The sequence below is a fragment of the Mytilus trossulus genome, chromosome 3 (assembly GCF_036588685.1).
Source record: "Mytilus trossulus isolate FHL-02 chromosome 3, PNRI_Mtr1.1.1.hap1, whole genome shotgun sequence".
Taxonomy (NCBI): domain Eukaryota; kingdom Metazoa; phylum Mollusca; class Bivalvia; order Mytilida; family Mytilidae; genus Mytilus; species Mytilus trossulus.
In genome coordinates this window covers 69,767,891-69,786,778 of record NC_086375.1, presented here as the reverse complement: position 1 = coordinate 69,786,778, position 18,888 = coordinate 69,767,891, and the positions used below count along the sequence as shown (strand labels likewise).

Below are 18,888 nucleotides of genomic sequence, written 5' to 3'. Positions count from 1 at the left end.
TTATCGGGCTATATTTGTGTGTTTCGGAAGTGTTTTCTTTGTTTCACCAGCACTCAAAAGATGACTTGATAAGTTCGGGTCAAAGTTATTAACGTCGGTTCAAACATTATGACGTCGCTGATAAGTCCGGGTCAAAGTTATTAAGGCCGGGTCAACGTATTTGACGTCACAAAGATATGATACGGAATAATATTAAGAGCTGAACAGAGTGATATAGACACACAGTGGGACGACCGATAAATAACCTTAGCCGTATTTGGCACAACTTTGGAATTTTGGATTCTCAATGCTACTCAACTTTGTACTTGTTTGGCTTTATAACTATTTTGATATGAGCGTCACTTATGAGTCTTATGAAGACGAAACGCGCGTCTAGCGTACTGAAACAACACCACAACATAGAAATACACTCTATAAAATATCAATTGGAATGGCTTAACTCAATAAAGAAAGGAGTAACACAAATAATAATACAGTGATCTAGATATATAAGTTTCTCAATTCAAACTAATTGGGTATCAATGATGCTAAAATTATTTTTTTAAAACCTAATAGCTAATTTAAATTTTCTAAAGTTTGAATTTGAATCAAACATAACATTCTACCTGTGAAAAGATGTTATTTTTTTAATGTTGACCGTAAGGGAAATAAACAAACAACTCAGAAATTAGAAACCAATTAGAAATACAGGCAAATTGTGGGTGATATATGTAACACTAAGAAAAGTGCCTTTCTCTTCAAACTTGTCCACTCCAAAAAAAAACATGTCAATATGAAGAAAATGTACGCGAAAACTTGTATAGAGTGTGTATCGCCGAAACTTGTCCTTTATATGAGGATCAGTTGATAACAAAAATGTACAACAAAAGAGAGGATTTCAGCTTCCTAATTGCCACTGTCCTTTTCTATGTAGCAACATTCCAGCAGCGCCTGTATGCGGAGTATATATCTCCCAATTGATAGGATATTTCAGGGCTTGCATTTCCTATAATATTCTCCTTGATGGAGGGTTCCTGCTAGCAAAGACGCTGTTAAACCTAGAGTTCCAAATTGTGAAGTTGAAATCATTCCTTTGTTAATTTTGCGAGTTGGAGGACTGTTATGCAGATGATGGCGAATATGTTCCTAATATCGTAACTACAATCCGTCCCTTTTCACCAAGGTAATCTACGAATTAGACTTATTACTGGGTTTGTACTAACATGAGCAACACGACAGGTGCAACATGTTGATTACCTGATATCACCCCGATATTTTGGTTGGGTTCGTGTTGCTTAGTCTCTTGTTTTCTATGTTGTGTTTTGTTTACTACTGTTTGTCTATTTGTATTCTTTTTTAAGCTATGGCGAAGTATAAGATTCCCAGTAATGATGTAAACTCCAAATTCTGTAGTAGTGAGAAATTCCATATTATGATTTTTGTGTATTAAAACAAAACAATTGAGGCTTTTTTGCTGCAATATAAACAAATGTATCGTGAAGAGAGGAAAAAACATTCACAATACTAAACCAAACTAACAAAGTGTTTGCAATTTCTGCAAAAAAAGGCTTTAATGTCTTACTTTAGGTTCTTTTATGTAAACTCGTTCAAAAATGTCATCTATTTGGGGTTCCAGAGACAGGTTAAGATTTATCTTATAATTCAGGAAATAAGTGTCTTACGAGCCTATTTCATTGAAAAACATTTAAATGACAACAAATATATATAAATAACTGATTATAGATAGTTAACTGTAGGGCCGTCAAACCTGTTACCAGCTATATAATTCGCTAGATTTGTATGTAACATTTGAAAAACAAATTTTCTCTTTATAAACATTGTAACTGAACTAAAACAACGTTGTATACTGCCTCAAGTATAACTGAAATAAAAGAAGAGATCGTATGTCATAGATCTACTTTAGTTCCAGTTAAGTCATTTATAGCTGGTTGATTTTTCGGACAAGGGGTACTATTTTAATTAAGTTTAAATCATATGTTGCTACATTGTAGTCAGAACGCGTGCTTATACCTGCAATAGTAAAAGACATGGTTTTAATAAAAATTCCCATATCAAAGTAAAACTGATTAAACATAGGATTTTGACATGAATAGGACGGTTCGCCATTTAAAAAAACACAGCCTTAGCGATCGAAATACTTTTGATTAAAAGCAAAAACTCATTCTCACAAGCTATCAAGTAAAGCTTTGTTTAAAATTCACAAGAACGAACGAAACCAATACTGATTCAAAACTATTCTTCAGCACAGTTGCTGATTGGTCCTAATAAGATGATTTGACTTTACATTTGCAAGGTTTCCATTGACTACTTAATTGATAGTATAAACATCCTCAGGACAACACCTGAATTGGTTGACCAGACGAGGTTGTCTGTATTTGATGTACAATTTAATGACTCAACTGGTTTTTATAGTTTGTTCTTATGTTGAACTGATTCACTTCCGTCCCAGTTTAGGGGAAGTTTTAGGCGCAAACAAATTAATGAAATCCCGTCATTCTGTATGTGCCTTTTCAAAATCAGAAGCCTGTATTTCAGTTGTCATCGTTTGTTGTTGGATGCATGTTTAAGTGTTTTTTTTCTCGAGTTTTACTGTTGGCCGTTACTTTTTTTTCGTAAGAATTGTTTTACAAATTTGATTTTGGGGTCTCTAATAGCTGACTATGCGGAATGGGCTTGTCTCTTGCTGAAAGTCTTTCGGCAACGTCTATGTCATTTGGTCTCTGGTGAAGAGTCTCATTCGCAATCATACCACGTTTTTTCTTTCGATTGCATGTCACTTGAATATACTTCTAATATTGCAGACGTATGCCAGTTGCTATGAGTCTTGTTGATTTTCTTAAATGCTCAAATAAAACTGTTGTGGCAATTGTAAAAGAGGAAATCAAGAACTTATGCGAAGTACTCTACCTGGGCAAATGTCTTCAGAAAACAACCTTAACGAAAATTTTGAGTGTCCATCAATTTAAGCCTATGTTACCTATTTATCTTTTTTGATAATACCAAAATATCGATTTGTCATATGGAGAGAAAAAAGATAAAATCACAAAAATACACAACTCCAAGGAAAATTCAAAGCAGAGAGTCCATAATCAAATGGCAAAATCAAAAGCAAAAAAATCATCACACGAAAAAATAACAACTGGCATATTTTGACTTGATACAGGCATTTCTAAGAAATGATGTATTAAACCTGCCTGGTGTTTAAACTAAACAACCCTTAAGTTAAGCCTTTTTCAACTGATTTTTATAGTTCGTTCTTATGTTGTACTGTTATACCACTGACCCAGGTTAGGGCGAGGGTTTGGATCCAGCTAAAATGTTTAACCCCGCCACATTATTTATGTATGTGCCTATCCCAAGTCAGAAGCCTGTAATTCAGTGGTTGTCGTTTGTTTATGTGTTACATATATAATTTTTATACATAAATAAGGCCGTTAGTTTTCTCGTTTGAATTGTTTTACATTGTCTTATCGGGGCCTTTTATAGCTGACTATGCGGTATGGGATTTGCTCATTGTTGAAGGCCGTACGTGGATATATATAGTTGTTTGTGTCATTTTGGTCTTTTGTGGATAGTTGTCTCATTGGCAATCATACCACATCTTTTTTTTTATAAGCCCCTTCCTTTATCCCAAAAATATATTATATCGACAACGATGTATGAACAAAAACAAAACATAATTGATATAAAGTTCAAAAATAGGGGTGCATCAGTCAATATCATGTTATTATCTTAATCACTACGAAACTAAAACAAATATACAACAAACATTTACCATAGCACAATAACGGATTATATATCAGTCTAGAGCCACGTCATATGACACACAGAAACTCACAGAAAAGGCACGAAGACAAAGCCTAATATCAAAAATGAAACAGAAGAATACAAAACTTAGCATAGAAAATTGACGGGATGTATAAAAAATAAGTTCATCTCAAGATACCAAACCCTTGTTGATAATTATTCCGTGCAAACTTCACAAATAGTACATAATGGTCTTAAAGTATAAGTTCTAGTGTTGATTTTATAATCTTAATCACTATCAATCAAACAAATTTGTCAACAAAGAAATACAAGAGGTCATAAAAACAAAGTACATAAACATAAAAGTAGAATCACAAAATACTGAACTGAAAATTCAAAACAGTAAGTCTCTAATCTTTAGGCAAAATCAAAATTCAAACACATCAAACAAATGGTTAACAACTATCTGACTTGGTACAAGCATTTTTGTATGTATTTCTCATTTGAATGGCAGTCGCATCAAACTCCATTATATTTACAACTATGTGTGAACGAAACAAACAGACATAATTTACAGGTAAAACTGCCAAAAGTAGGTTTACAGCAGTCAACATGGTGTTACAATTGTTATCACTATAAAAGATAAAACGAAAAACAAGAATGCGAAAATATACCGTAGCACAATAGCACAATAACGGGATGCATAAGTACAGAGCCGCGTCAAAAAGATTTTACCAAAAATGGCTTAACAGTAAGGATAACAATTTACAAAGAAAAATAAAAGAACACTATAACATGTAAATAAGATGATAAACAACGTCATACCTAGAATCTATACTTTAGGACCATCGTGTATTGTTTGTGAAGTTGACACGGAGTATCTATCAACACGGTCTTGGTATCTTTTGTTTGACTTTTTTAAAGAAAAAGGACGAGAAGTTCTGAGCTTGCTCAGACACTGGTGACGTTTAATAATATTTTTTGCGATTATTGAAATGTTATATTGAATTCTTTTTGTTTCGTTGTTTTATAAGTTTTTAAAATAACTTTTTTTGAGTATAATGGCCAATTATAGCCAAAATATGTTGGATCTGAATAATTTATTACAATATGATGCATGAAAGATGAAATGAAGGTAATTGCAGCCAACATAATGTCACATTAATTGAAAACAATGTTGCAACTAAAGTCATTGTTAATGCTTCTATGGAGTTGTATCTAAAAATCTCAAAATATCTGGTATATTATCTTGTACTTTGGAAGAGCTTAGAACACTAGACGGTGGTAAACTCTGTGATGGATAAATAGATGAACCTTGGTTGTAATATTCACTTGTATCTAATTCCGAAGAAGTCAAAAATAATGTTGAAAGATGTAAATTTGTCACTGAAATATCAAAACTAGAAGTCCTAATAAAATTGTCTACTGTTTCTGTTATAGAAATGTCAGGTATGCTTATGAACGATGTTTTCAATATTTCATTTTTAATTATCTTGCTTAAGAAAGTTTTATTTTTCTTAAGATCTGATTGATTTGCTGAACTTAATACTTCGTCAGAAAGTTCTGCATTTGTTTTTTCTGAACCATCAATCACCATGGTTTTATTGATTTTATAATGGTATATAGAGCTTTTTGTTGTAGTTGAACTAGGAGATAACTTATTAAAAATCCAATATGTATCATTAACGTCAGTTTGTTTAGTTGACACACCATCGACGATGCTTTGTTTCGAAGCGGACACATTTGACATTATGTTGTCTATAACTATATTTGAAGATGGTTGTGTTGTAGTTCTAAAGAAATTCAATTCCTCACTTTTGCTGAATAGGAAGTTTTCTGCGCTTGATGATATATCTTGTTCACTTTTTTCAGTAGATAATGTACTATTTATCAAAGATGTGTCCATTGCCATATTTTCTTGTATTTGAGACGTAGATGAATGATTCATAATTTGAATTACTTCCCTTGTTATAGAACTAAGATAGGTAGGATATAAGTTGTTATGTGTGTCATAAAAGGCATTAGGGAAAATATCAGGAACGTTGAGTATAGAAGATGTTACTAGGTCTTGCGTTGTTGTTTTATGAGAAATAATGCCATTTTTTGCCAATTTGGAAGACGAAATGTTTTTCTCAATAGCAGATGTAGATTTAATCGTAAGTTGAGGTCTACTTGCTGTAGACATATTGATGTAATAAGATAACACAACATCCGATGGTCTGATAATTGAATAGTAAATGGCAGCAGTTTGCGATTTATGTTGTATCTGATCATCTACGGTCACTGCAAACACGGAGCTTAAAGACAACGAACTTTCTTGCACATTTTGTATTTGTGATGGTGTAATTAAATTCATGTTAGTTTCATTGAATTCAGTTTTAAAGATTTTATCCTTTTGAACCGAAGTCTGAAAAGCATCAGATGGCAGCTTCAAGGATTCTACTTTTAAATTTTGTTCAAATGGAGTATTGTTTGGTATATTTCCATTTGTTAAGAGTTGCATATTGCTAGTTATGGAGCTTGCAGCCATAACATCATGACTGTACGTATAATGATCAGTAAGAATATGAGAAATGTTATCCTTCGTAATAGAAGACAAATATCTTCTATCGGGTGACATTTGAATCTTTGAAACTATTGTGCCCTCTATTGTTTGGTCAATCGAATTCATCATTGAAAGAGGATCACTAGGAAAATCTGACGAAGATATAATATAACTTCTGATTGAATGTATGTTGTCATACTGCGATGCTACGACAAAGTTAGATAATGTATTTTCTACGAGATTCCTTTCAGCTAACTTCGTTGATTTTAAAATAAACTCAGTAGATTGGTTTCCTTCTAGTATTGACTGTCCTTTGTTCAATGTTATTGAGGTAGTTTCAACATAATTAAAATTGGATTGTAAATTTTTCTCAGTAGAAAAAGCTGTGTCAGCAATCGCTCGTGTAGTTTTAAAATCTTTATCAGATACATGTGATGTTGTAAGTGACTCACTAGGAAATAGTTGATCCATTGCATATGCTGTTTGAAATTTACTTTGTAACAATGATGTAAATGTCTTGTCAAAAGTTTGAAATTTGGATTCAAGTTTTTCTTTTTTTATAAGAGATGAGGAGGAAACATCAACTATGTCTGTTTCTTCGTTGATACTGAGTGTAGTATATAAGTCTATACTTGAGGTAATGTAGAACGACGGTGTCGACACAACAGGTTGAAGAATATTTGCTTCTGAGGACATGTCCGCAAACAATAAACTATACTTTTCAGGAATAGTCAATGATGGATAAACTGCAGCGGATTGTGTGTTCGATGATTCCTTATTTTCTATAGAAGAATGTGCAATTAAGACATTGGAAGAACCGTATTCTTCAGAACGTAATGAGGTATCAACAGGTTCAATAAGAAACCATTCCTCAGAGATGGGTTTAGCAAGAACTGTCATTGGAGGCATTGGTCTATTCAAAGAACCAGTCGTGCTAATTGTCGAAGCAGTTGAACTGTTCGATATGGGCAATGAGATTGTATTTGAAGTGTTATTTTCAGCGCGTCCGATTGAAACCGAAGCAATGATTTCAGTTGAAAGTAAAGTACTATTAAAATGGTCAGTTATTCCAGATTCCTGCTGTGATAATAAGTCTATAAAACTCGTCACAGAAGCCAACTCTGCACTTGCGATTGAAGTCTTTAGATTTGCCAATGGAGGCTGTTCTTCAACATATGATGCAAGTTCATTAGTTATGACTTCAGGCACTGGCTTAGTTTCTGACATAAAGAGTTCAGAACTGTTGCTTTTTAGAGATTCAAATATTACACTTCGAGTTGCAAATAATTCATCTACATTTGTAGTAGCCTTCAGCACAGTTGTTGGTTCAATATACATGTTTGTCGGCTTACGAATACTTGTTTTGTGTGACAATATATTGGTAAATGATTTTGATAGTGTTGTATTAACAGTTTTATAGAGAGAAAGATCTACTGCACTATTTTGAAGGATGGAACTTTCAACAGCTAAGGTTGTCATTGAATTCACAAAAGAATCATGTTCTTGTACTTGAGATTGAAATTGTGAATTGAATTTATTTTCCGTTGCTGCTGAACTGTCCAATGATTCAAAAGTAAGGGATTTTTTATGTTGATTATCAAGAGAAATGAGAGAATGGTGAGATTCGATCTCTCTACTTGATATCATATCTAATTGTTTTGAAATTATTTGAGATGAAATCATTTGTTCTTTTTGCGGGGTTATTATCAATTTAGAAGAATACGAGTCATCTACTGGTATTAGAATCCAAGTTTCATTTATAAATATTTCGTTTTCTATTTCGGGTTTCAGTTTTGTTACATAAAGTTTTTCTGTTATTGGGTTCTTCGTTATATTTGGTTGTATACTATATAAAAAGTTTGATATTGACGATTTTTCTGTTACTGACACATATTCATCTATTGCAGATGAGATTAAAGATGAACCGATATTTTTCATGATGTCAGACGAATCTGAATACTCAGCTGAAAACGTATAAATAGTAGATGAAAATTCAACTTCAGAAGAAACATGCTTCACCAATGTAAAGGACTGTTCTGTCATAGCAGAAAACGTGGGTTGCGATGATTGAAGATACCGATGATCGCTTGGCGGATCCGGACTGAAACTATAGAATTTGTCAATTGCTATTGAGGTTTGGTTTTCGGATAACGAAGTGTCGGGTGAAACATATACATATGAGCCATCAGCAACTTCTGCTGATGATGATGGTCTTAGTTCTTGGGTAGAATTAGAGGTATTCTTATCTGAAAATGGCATTGTGGTTTCAGTCTCATACATTGCAGTTAACTCATATAAACGCATTGTACTATCTTGTTTATATTCATTACTAGATTGGAAATCGATATACATTTCACTAACGGCTTGTTGCATATATCTGATATAAGTTGATTCGTCAAAAGGAAATTCCGATGTAGAACTTCCTGTGTCTGTCATAGAACCGACAAATGACATTGATGACTTTTCAAAAGTTTGTTCCATTTTTGTAACTAGGTCGGATTTAAAGTGTTGTTGATTCACATCTACAAACGTTGTTTCTAGATTTAGAGTTGCTGATACTGATGCGTATGTATCGGAGCTGTACAATATTGTCAATGGCGAAGATGGATCCGTGAAAATAGGTGTTGTTGACAAATACCGACTTGTTTTATTCAAAGGTAAAGCTGATTGACTTATATATTTTGTGGTTGAATTTGTTATGCGTTCTGGCAAACTGCTTGTTAACCCCTCTACGGAGGATGGCTCTACCGTAGAATTTACAGTTTTATCAACTGATGCGACTGTATACATGATATTGCCTGCTGTCAATGACATAGTTTTATCAGGTGATATGTTTGTACTACTTACTGACGCTTTTCTAAATTCGTCACTTTTTAAAGTAAGTTTACTACTTATGAAATCAGAGTTATCTAGAGTATTTACATTTACTGGTGTGTTTAAAAATGATAGAGATGAGAGCATTGCCAATTGTGAGCTTTCTCCTGAATACATTGCTGTAGTCGTATGAAATTGTAAATCAGGTCGAGTTTGATTAAAGGTTCGTGTTACATTATCCGAATACACTTGAATATTATTGTTAACTGTCTCTGTGACATGAGATGTCTTTGGTGATATGATATCATCTGAGTGACCTGAACCAGAAAAAGAAGACGGATATTTTGTAGAAAACATATTTAAATCTTCTAATCCAACTTCACTCTGATCTCTGGCGCTTGTAATATCAACATAAACCTGACTCGCATCAATTGTTCGAAAATCTTTTGGAAGCATACTAAATACACTGCTATCCGAAGTAGACATTAGAGTACTGGTAACAACCATGTCAGGTGTAATATATAATTTTGTTGCATGCGAAGAATTCAAACTATGTGTTTCAGATTCCATATACTCTAATTGGTACTTTTCGGTGTGAAGAAAGTCATTTGACAATTTATCAGACACTATTGATGTACGACTGGTATCGAAATAAGTAGTTTCGTGGGTCATCTTGAACCTCCTAGTAGATAATTCCGTTGCATATATCATCGTTAATCTAGGATTCACTTTTGATTTAGAAATTTCATCATGAAATGAATAGACTGATTTCTTAAAAACCTCTTCAGAAATAGACGGAGTTATTTCATAATCTGTATAGCTAGATACAAGAAAATTTAAAACCAATGAGGATGAAATATATGTTTTTGGCTCCACATATTCAGTTATGTAACGTTTATTATCTTCAATAGAATCTAAGATACTAAGATACATTTGATTAAGAGGAGTACTTTGTTTCAACTCTTCTGACAAATTATCAAGAGATAAAGTTGGTTTAGCTTCTGTTGATTCTATTATACGTTGTGAGGACATTATTTCTGTCTCTTTTAAAGATGACAAATTATCAAGAGACGTGGATGGTTCAATTTCTGTTGATTCTATAAAACGCTGTGAGGACATTATTTCTTTCTCTTTTAAAGATGACAAATTATCAAGAGACGGCGATGGATCAGTTTCTGTTGATTCTATTATACGTGGTGAGGACATTATTTCTGTCCCTTTTAAAGATGACAAATTATCAAGAGACGAAGATGGTTCAGATTCTGTTGTTTCTATGATACGTTGTGAAGACATTATTTCTTTGTCCTTTAAAGAGGACAAATTATCAAGAGACGGCGATGGTTCAGTTTCTGTTGATTCTATTATACGTTGTGAAGACATTATTTCTTTTTCTTTTAAAATTGGCAAATTATCAAGAGACGATAATGGTTCAATTTCTGTTGATTCTATTATACGCTGTGAGGCCATTATTTCTGTCTCTTTTAAAGATGACAAATTATCAAGAGACGGCGATGGTTCAATTTCTGTTGATTCTATAAAACGCTGTGAGGACATTATTTCTTTCTCTTTAAAAGATGACAAAGTATCAAGAGACGGCGATGGTTCAGTTTCTGTTGATTCTATAATACGTTGTGAAGTCATTATTTCGTTGTCCTTTAAAGTGGAAAAATTATCAAGGGACGAGAATGGTTCAGATTCTGTTGATTCTATGATACGTTGTGAAAACATTTTTTCTTTTTCTTTTAAAGTGGACACATTATCAAGAGACGAGAATGGTTCAATTTCTGTTGATTCTATTATACGTTGTGAGGACATTATTTCTGTCTCTTTTAAAGATGACAAATTATCAAGAGACGAAGATGGTTCAGATTCTGTTGATTCTATGATACGTTGTGAAGACATTATTTCTTTGTCCTTTAAAGAAGACAAATTATCAAGAGACGGCGATGGTTCAGTTTCTGTTGATTCTATTATACGTTGTGAGGACATTATTTCGTTGTCCTTTAAAGAGGACAAATTATCAAGAGACGGCGATGGTTCAGTTTCTGTTGATTCTATTATACGTTGTGAAGACATTATTTCTTTGTCCTTTAAAGAGGACAAATTATCAAGAGACGGCGATGGTTCGGTTTCTGTTAACTTTATAATATTCTGTGAAGACATTATATCTTTCGCTTTTAAAGATGACAAGGACAAATAACCAAGAGACGAGAATAGTTCAGTTTCTGCTGATTCTATTACATTTTGTGAAGACCTTATTTCGTTCACTTTTAAAGATGACAAATCATTAAGAGACAGGGACGATTCAATTTCTGTTGATTCTATAATACGTTTTGAAAACATTATATCTTTCTCTTTTAAAGATGACAAATTATCAAGAGACGCGAATGGTTCAATTTTTGTTGATTCTGTAATATTTTTTATTTCTTTCTCTTTTAAAGATGGCTGTCTATACCTAGATGAGAGAGTTTCTGTTAATGTTTCTTCCGTCGACGTCTTGAACTGGCTACTGTATTTTATTATGGATTTTGGATCCGATTCTTTGAAATTCAAAATAGTGGTTTCATCTATTCTAAGTGGATTCCATGGACCTTCCCGTGTAATCATATTCTGTAAATGATTTTTAAGCTGTCCTAGTATAGTTTCCATATTAACTTCTGAATATATCTTTGAGCCTAATCTAAATCTAACCTTTACACTGCCGGGACTGTAAATCAAAACATGATAAAGATAACTGCAAATGCTTATAATTTGAACAGACAACTTACATTTTTTTTGTATATGAAAATGATACTAAACGAAATGCAATTGTGTGTTTTGCATCATCTTGTATTCTCTATTAGAATATGACTGTTGTATTATTAATAACACAACTTCTTTAATATTTGTATTCGTTGACAAACTGTTATGCTATTTGTTAAATTCTGAAGTTTGAACAATGTTTGTTGCTACTTCATTTGTTAAATGTAGAAAAGTATGACACAGTTCCATTTGGCTACGTTTTTGTAGTGATCTCATTATTGTTACACCAAAAATGAAAATGAACTGTACATTAATATTAACTATTGTGTGTCTTTGACCTTTGATAACTATTTACACCACTGGGTCGATGCCACTGCTGGTGGACGTTTCGTTCCCGAGGATATCACCAGCCCAGTAGTCAGCACTTCGGTGTTGACATAAATATCAATAATGTGGTCATTTTTAATAAATTTCCTGTATACAAAACTTTGAATATTTCGAAAAACTCAGGACTTTCTTATACCAGGCATAGATTACCTTAGCCTTATTTGGCACAACTTTTTGGAATTTTGGATCCCAAATGCTCTTCAATTTTGCACTTGTTTGTCTTTATAAATATTTTGATATGAGCGTCACTGATGAGTCTTATGTAGACGAAACGCGCGTCTGGCGTACTAAAATATAATCCTGGTACCTTTGATAACTATTTTTAAATCAATGTTTTAGTAAGAAAGCTTTTTTTCAACAATTGGTATCTTCTAAATCATTATTTGAATTACCTGAATGAAAGTACCTCGCAATCTTCGTAATCTTCGCTGAATGGTGAGGATGATGAGGTAAACATTGCTTTCATCTGTAATTGGCAATGTAATAATTCATGAAGGTACTCAAATGTATCTGAATTCCAACTTTAATATGATAAGTCTGTTGTTGTTATTCTAATCATACCGTTTCATTGTTTTTAAGATATTTAGAACGTTATATTATTTGATAATTAATGTTTCAATAATAAAACACGCAAAAAAGTATTAACAAAAATATCAAGGTAAAGTTAAAAACTTACAATTCAATCTCAGGTATAAAAAATCAACCAACGAAACAAATGTAAAACACATATCATATTCCTAACTTGTTACATGCATTTTTTTGTAAAACATTGTGAGTTTGAGCTGGTGTTACAGATAACTGAACCCCCCCACTAGTATGAAATACTTTAAGGGTTCCTTTATATTGACAAAATTGCGGGAGAAGTCAGTCAAAACAGACAGTATTAGTTAACGTGATAATAATTGGGATACAGTAGCAAAAACTGTGTAACCATACATTACAGACATCCAGCACAAATGACTTAAAAAATCTTAAAAAAACATATTATGTATGTGTCATCCAAAGTCAGGAGCCTGTTTTTTAGTCTTTGTCGTTGGTTCATGAGTTGTTTTGTTATAAAACAAAATACATTAGGTTGTGTGTTTTCTCACATGAATTGATTGATATTTTTTATGTTGGGGCTTTTATAGCCGACTTAATGGTATAGATTTTTCATGTTGTTGAAGGCCGTACAGTGTTTAATGATTGCTGACATCCGCTTCATTTGACCTTTCATAGTAAGTAGTTATCAACGGTACCTGGATTATTATTTAGTATGCCAGACGCACGTTTCGTCTACATAAGACTCACCAGTGACGATCACATCAAAATATTTATAAAGCCAAAAAAGTACAAAGCTGAAGAGCATTGAGGATCCAAAATTTCAAAAAGTTGTGCCAAATACGGCAAAAGTAATCTATGCCTGGGATTTTAAAACAGAAGTTTGGAATGTTTTGGTTTTTGATCTTCTGCTACTTTATAACTTATTTGGTTTTCCAACTGTTGTGGATGCAAACGCCTCTTTTGAGTTTTTGAAGACGAAACATGCGAAACGTTATACATTTTTATGCTAGTATCTTTGTCAAGTATCAAAAATAACACTGAGTTACATGACTTCAGTAGTTTTTATGCAAAATAAACGGTGTTTCAACATCGCTTTTCTAAAAAAATCATGTACGATGGTTTATAAATAAGTCATATCGATATCTGTTTTATGCTCCAACAAATTGACTAATCAGTATAAGCAACATAGTAATTTATTGATTAAAGATACAATAAAACTGTTTATATGTTAAAATATAAGTCATGACTTCAGGGAACACCTTCTCAATCAACTCAGAATCGTTGGAAATAACAATTGAATCATGATAGCCGTGTGTATCTATTTGGCTATTTAGTGCATGTTAAAAACTTTTTAGTACACTGATATAAATGTTGATTGATTGGTTTTTAGTGTTGTATAAACAAATCAACCTGTTAAGAGTACTACTAAAATGGTAAAAGGGGGGTCTGATGCGTATTACACAAATTTTCATGTTCGAAAAACATATACTACCAATCTATAAAATATTGTTTACTGTATAATGGAACAAAGATAAACTTACTGCCTCACAAAAGTCTGTCGCTAGTTTGTGAAATTGGGGACTATTAACATCTGTTAAAGCTTCAGTAAATGTTGCATTATTTAGGGTAGCTGTAGACTCGAAATTTTCTAAAACGAAAGTATAATTATAATATTAAGCTGAGTTTTGATAAACAATTTTGTTTGGAAATACGAAGACCTCATTTTAAGCATATGGTATGTATGTTAAAAAAGAAATTCATAATGTAATACAGATTATCTTTATATGATAGTTTCATGAGGGCTAAAATGCATACCTGCATTTTACAGATCTATTTAGATACATGGATAAACAAATTATTATACACTAATGCATCACGAATTACCTACTAATATTTAATCGTTTTTTACCATTAAATTGTATATAAAACAAGGAGATATGGTATGGTTATAAAATAGACTACGCTCCACCAGATCCCTATTACCTAGAAGTCAACCAGCATGAGTAACTGCATAGGCGCCAACAACGAGCCAAAACCTTACCGCTTAGCAAGTCATAATAAACACCGTAATGACAAATGTATATTAATTCAAACAAGAAAACAAAAAATCAGATTTGTTTGTGGTACAAGAGACAAGTCAGAGAAGTCAGGTGTGGTCGTTTCACAAAATTCAATTTTAAGTGATAAACCTTTATAAAAGCACATTACCAATCGCTTTTACTATTTTAGTTTTTTCATTGATACATGCATCTACTGAAATTGTTATTTGCCTAGAGGTTAATGATGCCAAACGTCATAGTATGTAATACTAAACTTTATCCCATTTATCATATGTACGTGTTAGTTTGAAACACAAGCATAATGAAAATAGTGTGAAAGAGACAATAGGAATTAAAAACAAAAATTAACAATACAACAGATTGATTCTGACCTCTCTTCTCTACGTAAAAAATAACAGAGGCAGTGTTCATTATTTAGATACATTTTCAGATATCAAAAGTAATACTCATATTGATTTAAAATACCCACTTCATTTGATCTGTAGTTGATAGATCTATCATAGGCAATCATATGTCTTTTCAATTATTTTTTTTTAATGAAAAAAAATGAGTGAAATATAGTTAGCAGATAACATGGTGATAATTTGAAAAAATGCCGAAAAAAGCAAACCATTCATGATCAATAAAAATTAGAAAATGAATCAAAATGTCAACACAAAATTAAGAGACCAACAGTATTATTTTACTTACTGGAGACCTTCTTTGGGAGTATACGTTGTGACACTGAAATGATAGAGACATAGAAGTTACATTTTTTAATCGTCAATAAACATTTTATCAATGTTTTTTTATCGCAGTTTTAAGAACCAAATTAAAAAATCATATTTGAAATAAATGTCCTAGCCATGAGAGCTTTGTCACGCAAAAAAATAAAATATCTATTTCAATATCTATATTAAGACGGTTATAAACAACACCATTCTTTGAACTTATATTTTGGAAATATTGTTCTTAGAATATATATCAAGTGCAATGTATTGTTACATTAGGTCAACTTCAAGGCTGTCTGTCTATCTATCTGTCTATCTGAAATGTCTGTACCAAGTCAGGCATATGACAGTTGTTGTCCATTGTTTGTTGTGTTTTGTCATTTGATTTTTCCATTTGATTAGGTACTTTACGGTTTAATTTTCCTCGGAGTTCAGTATTTTTGTGATTTTACTTTTTTCTAATACCTGGATTTGGGATAACGAACCGTCACAAAGACCCGCTACTCCTCGGACGTAAAATTTCATGTGTGATCTATTCATTTCTTACCTTCAAAAGTGAAAATATAAGTTATATTTATAAATCATTTTTAACTTTATGTTGGAGATTACAAACTACAAACCACATGATATATTATGTAAAATAAGCCATCGTTTTTATTGACATGAAAAAACCAGAGGCATTTAGTTACAGATGATAGATAGACAAAAAGATTAAAACTTAAAAAAGAACTCCCGTTCATAATTTGTGTTTATAATGATACATGATAGAAAAAACAATTATAAAGCTATATTTGTATGTACAGTTGTTAAACAAATATTACAAAAATGATTGAAAGCGGCATCACATGTCACATTTTTCATCATTTTGAAATGTGTAAAGGCCACACAATATAGTTGCATAAACAAAAACAAATAACTGCATTTTTCTTATATGGATTTCTAGCTTTTAAAAACTTACATAAAACAGACAACACAACACCGGCAATAACTACTCCAATGAAACAAAGTACGAAAAATATACATAGTATCACTCTACATGTAGACCCTCTTTTAAACTTATCTCCAAGCTCGTAAGACGATGCTCGTTCATATTCCTCGTGTTTAAAAGACGGTGGACGTGAAATTATTCCTTCTGATATCACTGATTCTAAAGTATCATTCCTTTGTCCGTTATAACGAAAATATCCATGTGAATTAGGTGGTTCAAAGCTGTTTTCAATAGTACTCAATGGAACATCATTGCTGTTTCCTGCTTCATTTATACGAGTGTTGCTGTTATACAGGGTTGTAATATGTGGCCACTTTAATAAGTAAAAATGCTTATTAATGTATGGGGATAGTAACTTTATGGTTTCAAAGTTGTTTTATACCTTGAAGATAATGTTAATTATATAACGAAGCATATCCTGCTCTAAATGTACCACCCGTCGCGTTGATAATTTAATCATTAATATAAGTTTATAAATATTCTGGTACATACTCAATTTTCTTCTAACACAGCCAAATTAATTCTATCCGAAATGAGTGTTTGTTAATTTGAAGTTTTCATTCATCTCAAAACGTAAACTCTTTAGTTTTGTTTTGTTCGTTTGTTTGTTTGTTTGTTTGTTTGTTTGTGATGGTTTGGTGATTTTCTTTTGCTTTAGCGATGGCACTGTCTGTTTTTTTATTGAACTTGTGTTATATTCTTTCTCTCTTGGTATCTTCCCACTCCTTTTGAATATCAGTAATAAAAAGATGTTCATAACAAATTTAATTGATTTTTCTTACTTATATTGCACACAAAAATATTATAACAGGTAAACACAGTTTTGTGAGTCAGAGTTCAATATGAAAACGAAATAGTATAATTCAATTTTAAAATGTCATTTGTATGCTTAAGGCCAAGCAAAGTAACACAAGACAACCACACCCCAACACCATAAAGGTAGCTGATATATATACCATCAAACGAATTTTTTTCCATAGCCATTTTGTGGAAAGTATGCTAAATATACCCTAATATTGACACCCTGATTGGATAATTGTTAATCGCAAGAAGTTTTGTACCTTAATTTTAGAGTGTCGTATTCAAACATCGCAAGTTTCTTATGAGTATATGCGCCAGACAATTGAATGATTTCCTATAAAAACTAAAATTCATTTAAGCATGGCCTTCCACACATTTCTATATTCGAACAAAAACATGATCTTTATTGATGTATTTGACATGTTAATATCATTACACAAGTACTTGTTTTGCCATATATCATAAATGACAAACTATAATAATTGTTAATTTTGTTCTGGAAACATTATTTTGAAATATTTTGTTTACCTTAAATCTAAAATTGAATTCTAATACACATTTTACAAAGAGATCATTGTTAAGAACTATTTATTGTTATCATGCTGTACAATGACTAAGTATTCGCTTTTATAATTATCTCTCTGTTCTAACAAATAGTACATACTGACCTCAGACTGCTGTCCACGATTCCTTCTTTCGCGTCCGTTCATTTCAGATCTTTTATTTGTAATTTAATCCAAAGAATGGTATTGAGGTGTACAAAAATAAGAAAATCCTCACACCGGTTTTCCACATGTTTAAGACACTACCATTAAGTGTTCTATATAATTAACATACAATGTGGACACACCTGATAAATTAGTAGGTGTTATTCCCGACATGTATATACAAAAGTAAATATTTGCTTGTGTAAGCGAACATGTATTATGAGAAGTATATAACATTGCAAACAGATAAATTTGCAAAATATTATAAAAACTCACAATTAAGAATATACATTATATGACTTGTCTTGTCATTTGATGTATCATCGTATGAAAAAAAAGGAATAATTATTGGTAAAAACTACATTGTTTAATGATAAAATACAACTTAAAACAGAATCAAACGTTTCCGTCGACAATAGGCATGCATTAAAATCATATAGATATAATGATTCATTATTTCATCATTGATCCAACGGGTTTACATATATCATTTTCGTTCCCGATTGTTAATTTTCCTGTTTTGTACGACGATGTTACTTTGTGACCTTCTAATGCTGTGTTCATTTCCGAACCGGTTTGCTATTTCATTGATTTAGATTTCAAACAATCAAATCTATACATTATCGGTAAATTATAAAGTTGGAAGTTCCGTTACCACACATTTGTTAAGGACATTTATATTTGGTATTTTGTATTGTTATCTACAAATACATTATATGACGACATGTCAATAGTTACCTACTGTAACCTTTTTTTCACCTCTGAATTTACCGAGCAAATGAACATATTTTCCCTTTCATTCTCATATGAAATAAATAAAAACAATTGAAGATGATGTATGATT

The 18,888-nt window shown here is 32.0% G+C and overlaps 1 protein-coding gene across 1 annotated transcript; it reads right to left on the bottom strand.

Annotated features, from left to right (window-relative positions):
* Nucleotides 1-4,855: 4,855 nt before the first annotated feature.
* Nucleotides 4,856-15,349, bottom strand: LOC134710995 (uncharacterized). The gene is made up of 4 exons (XM_063571419.1): nt 15,304-15,349; nt 14,320-14,426; nt 12,628-12,701; nt 4,856-11,813 (listed from the first exon to the last, which is right to left on the bottom strand). The coding sequence occupies exons 1-4, from the start codon at nt 15,347-15,349 to the stop codon at nt 4,952-4,954; spliced, it is 7,089 nt and encodes a 2,362-aa protein (XP_063427489.1). The 3' UTR covers nt 4,856-4,951.
* Nucleotides 15,350-18,888: the final 3,539 nt, after the last annotated feature.

Excerpts from the sequence above, each read along its gene's own strand:
- LOC134710995 (XM_063571419.1), bottom strand. The coding sequence starts at position 15,349 with ATGATTGCCTATGATAGATCTATCAACTACAGATCAAATGAAGTGG. Across the intron at positions 12,702-14,319 it reads CGACAGACTTTTGTGAGGCA|ATGAAAGCAATGTTTACCTC; the intron begins GTAAGTTTATCT and ends TGCCAATTACAG. Across the intron at positions 11,814-12,627 it reads TGCGAGGTACTTTCATTCAG|TCCCGGCAGTGTAAAGGTTA; the intron begins GTAATTCAAATA and ends TTTGATTTACAG.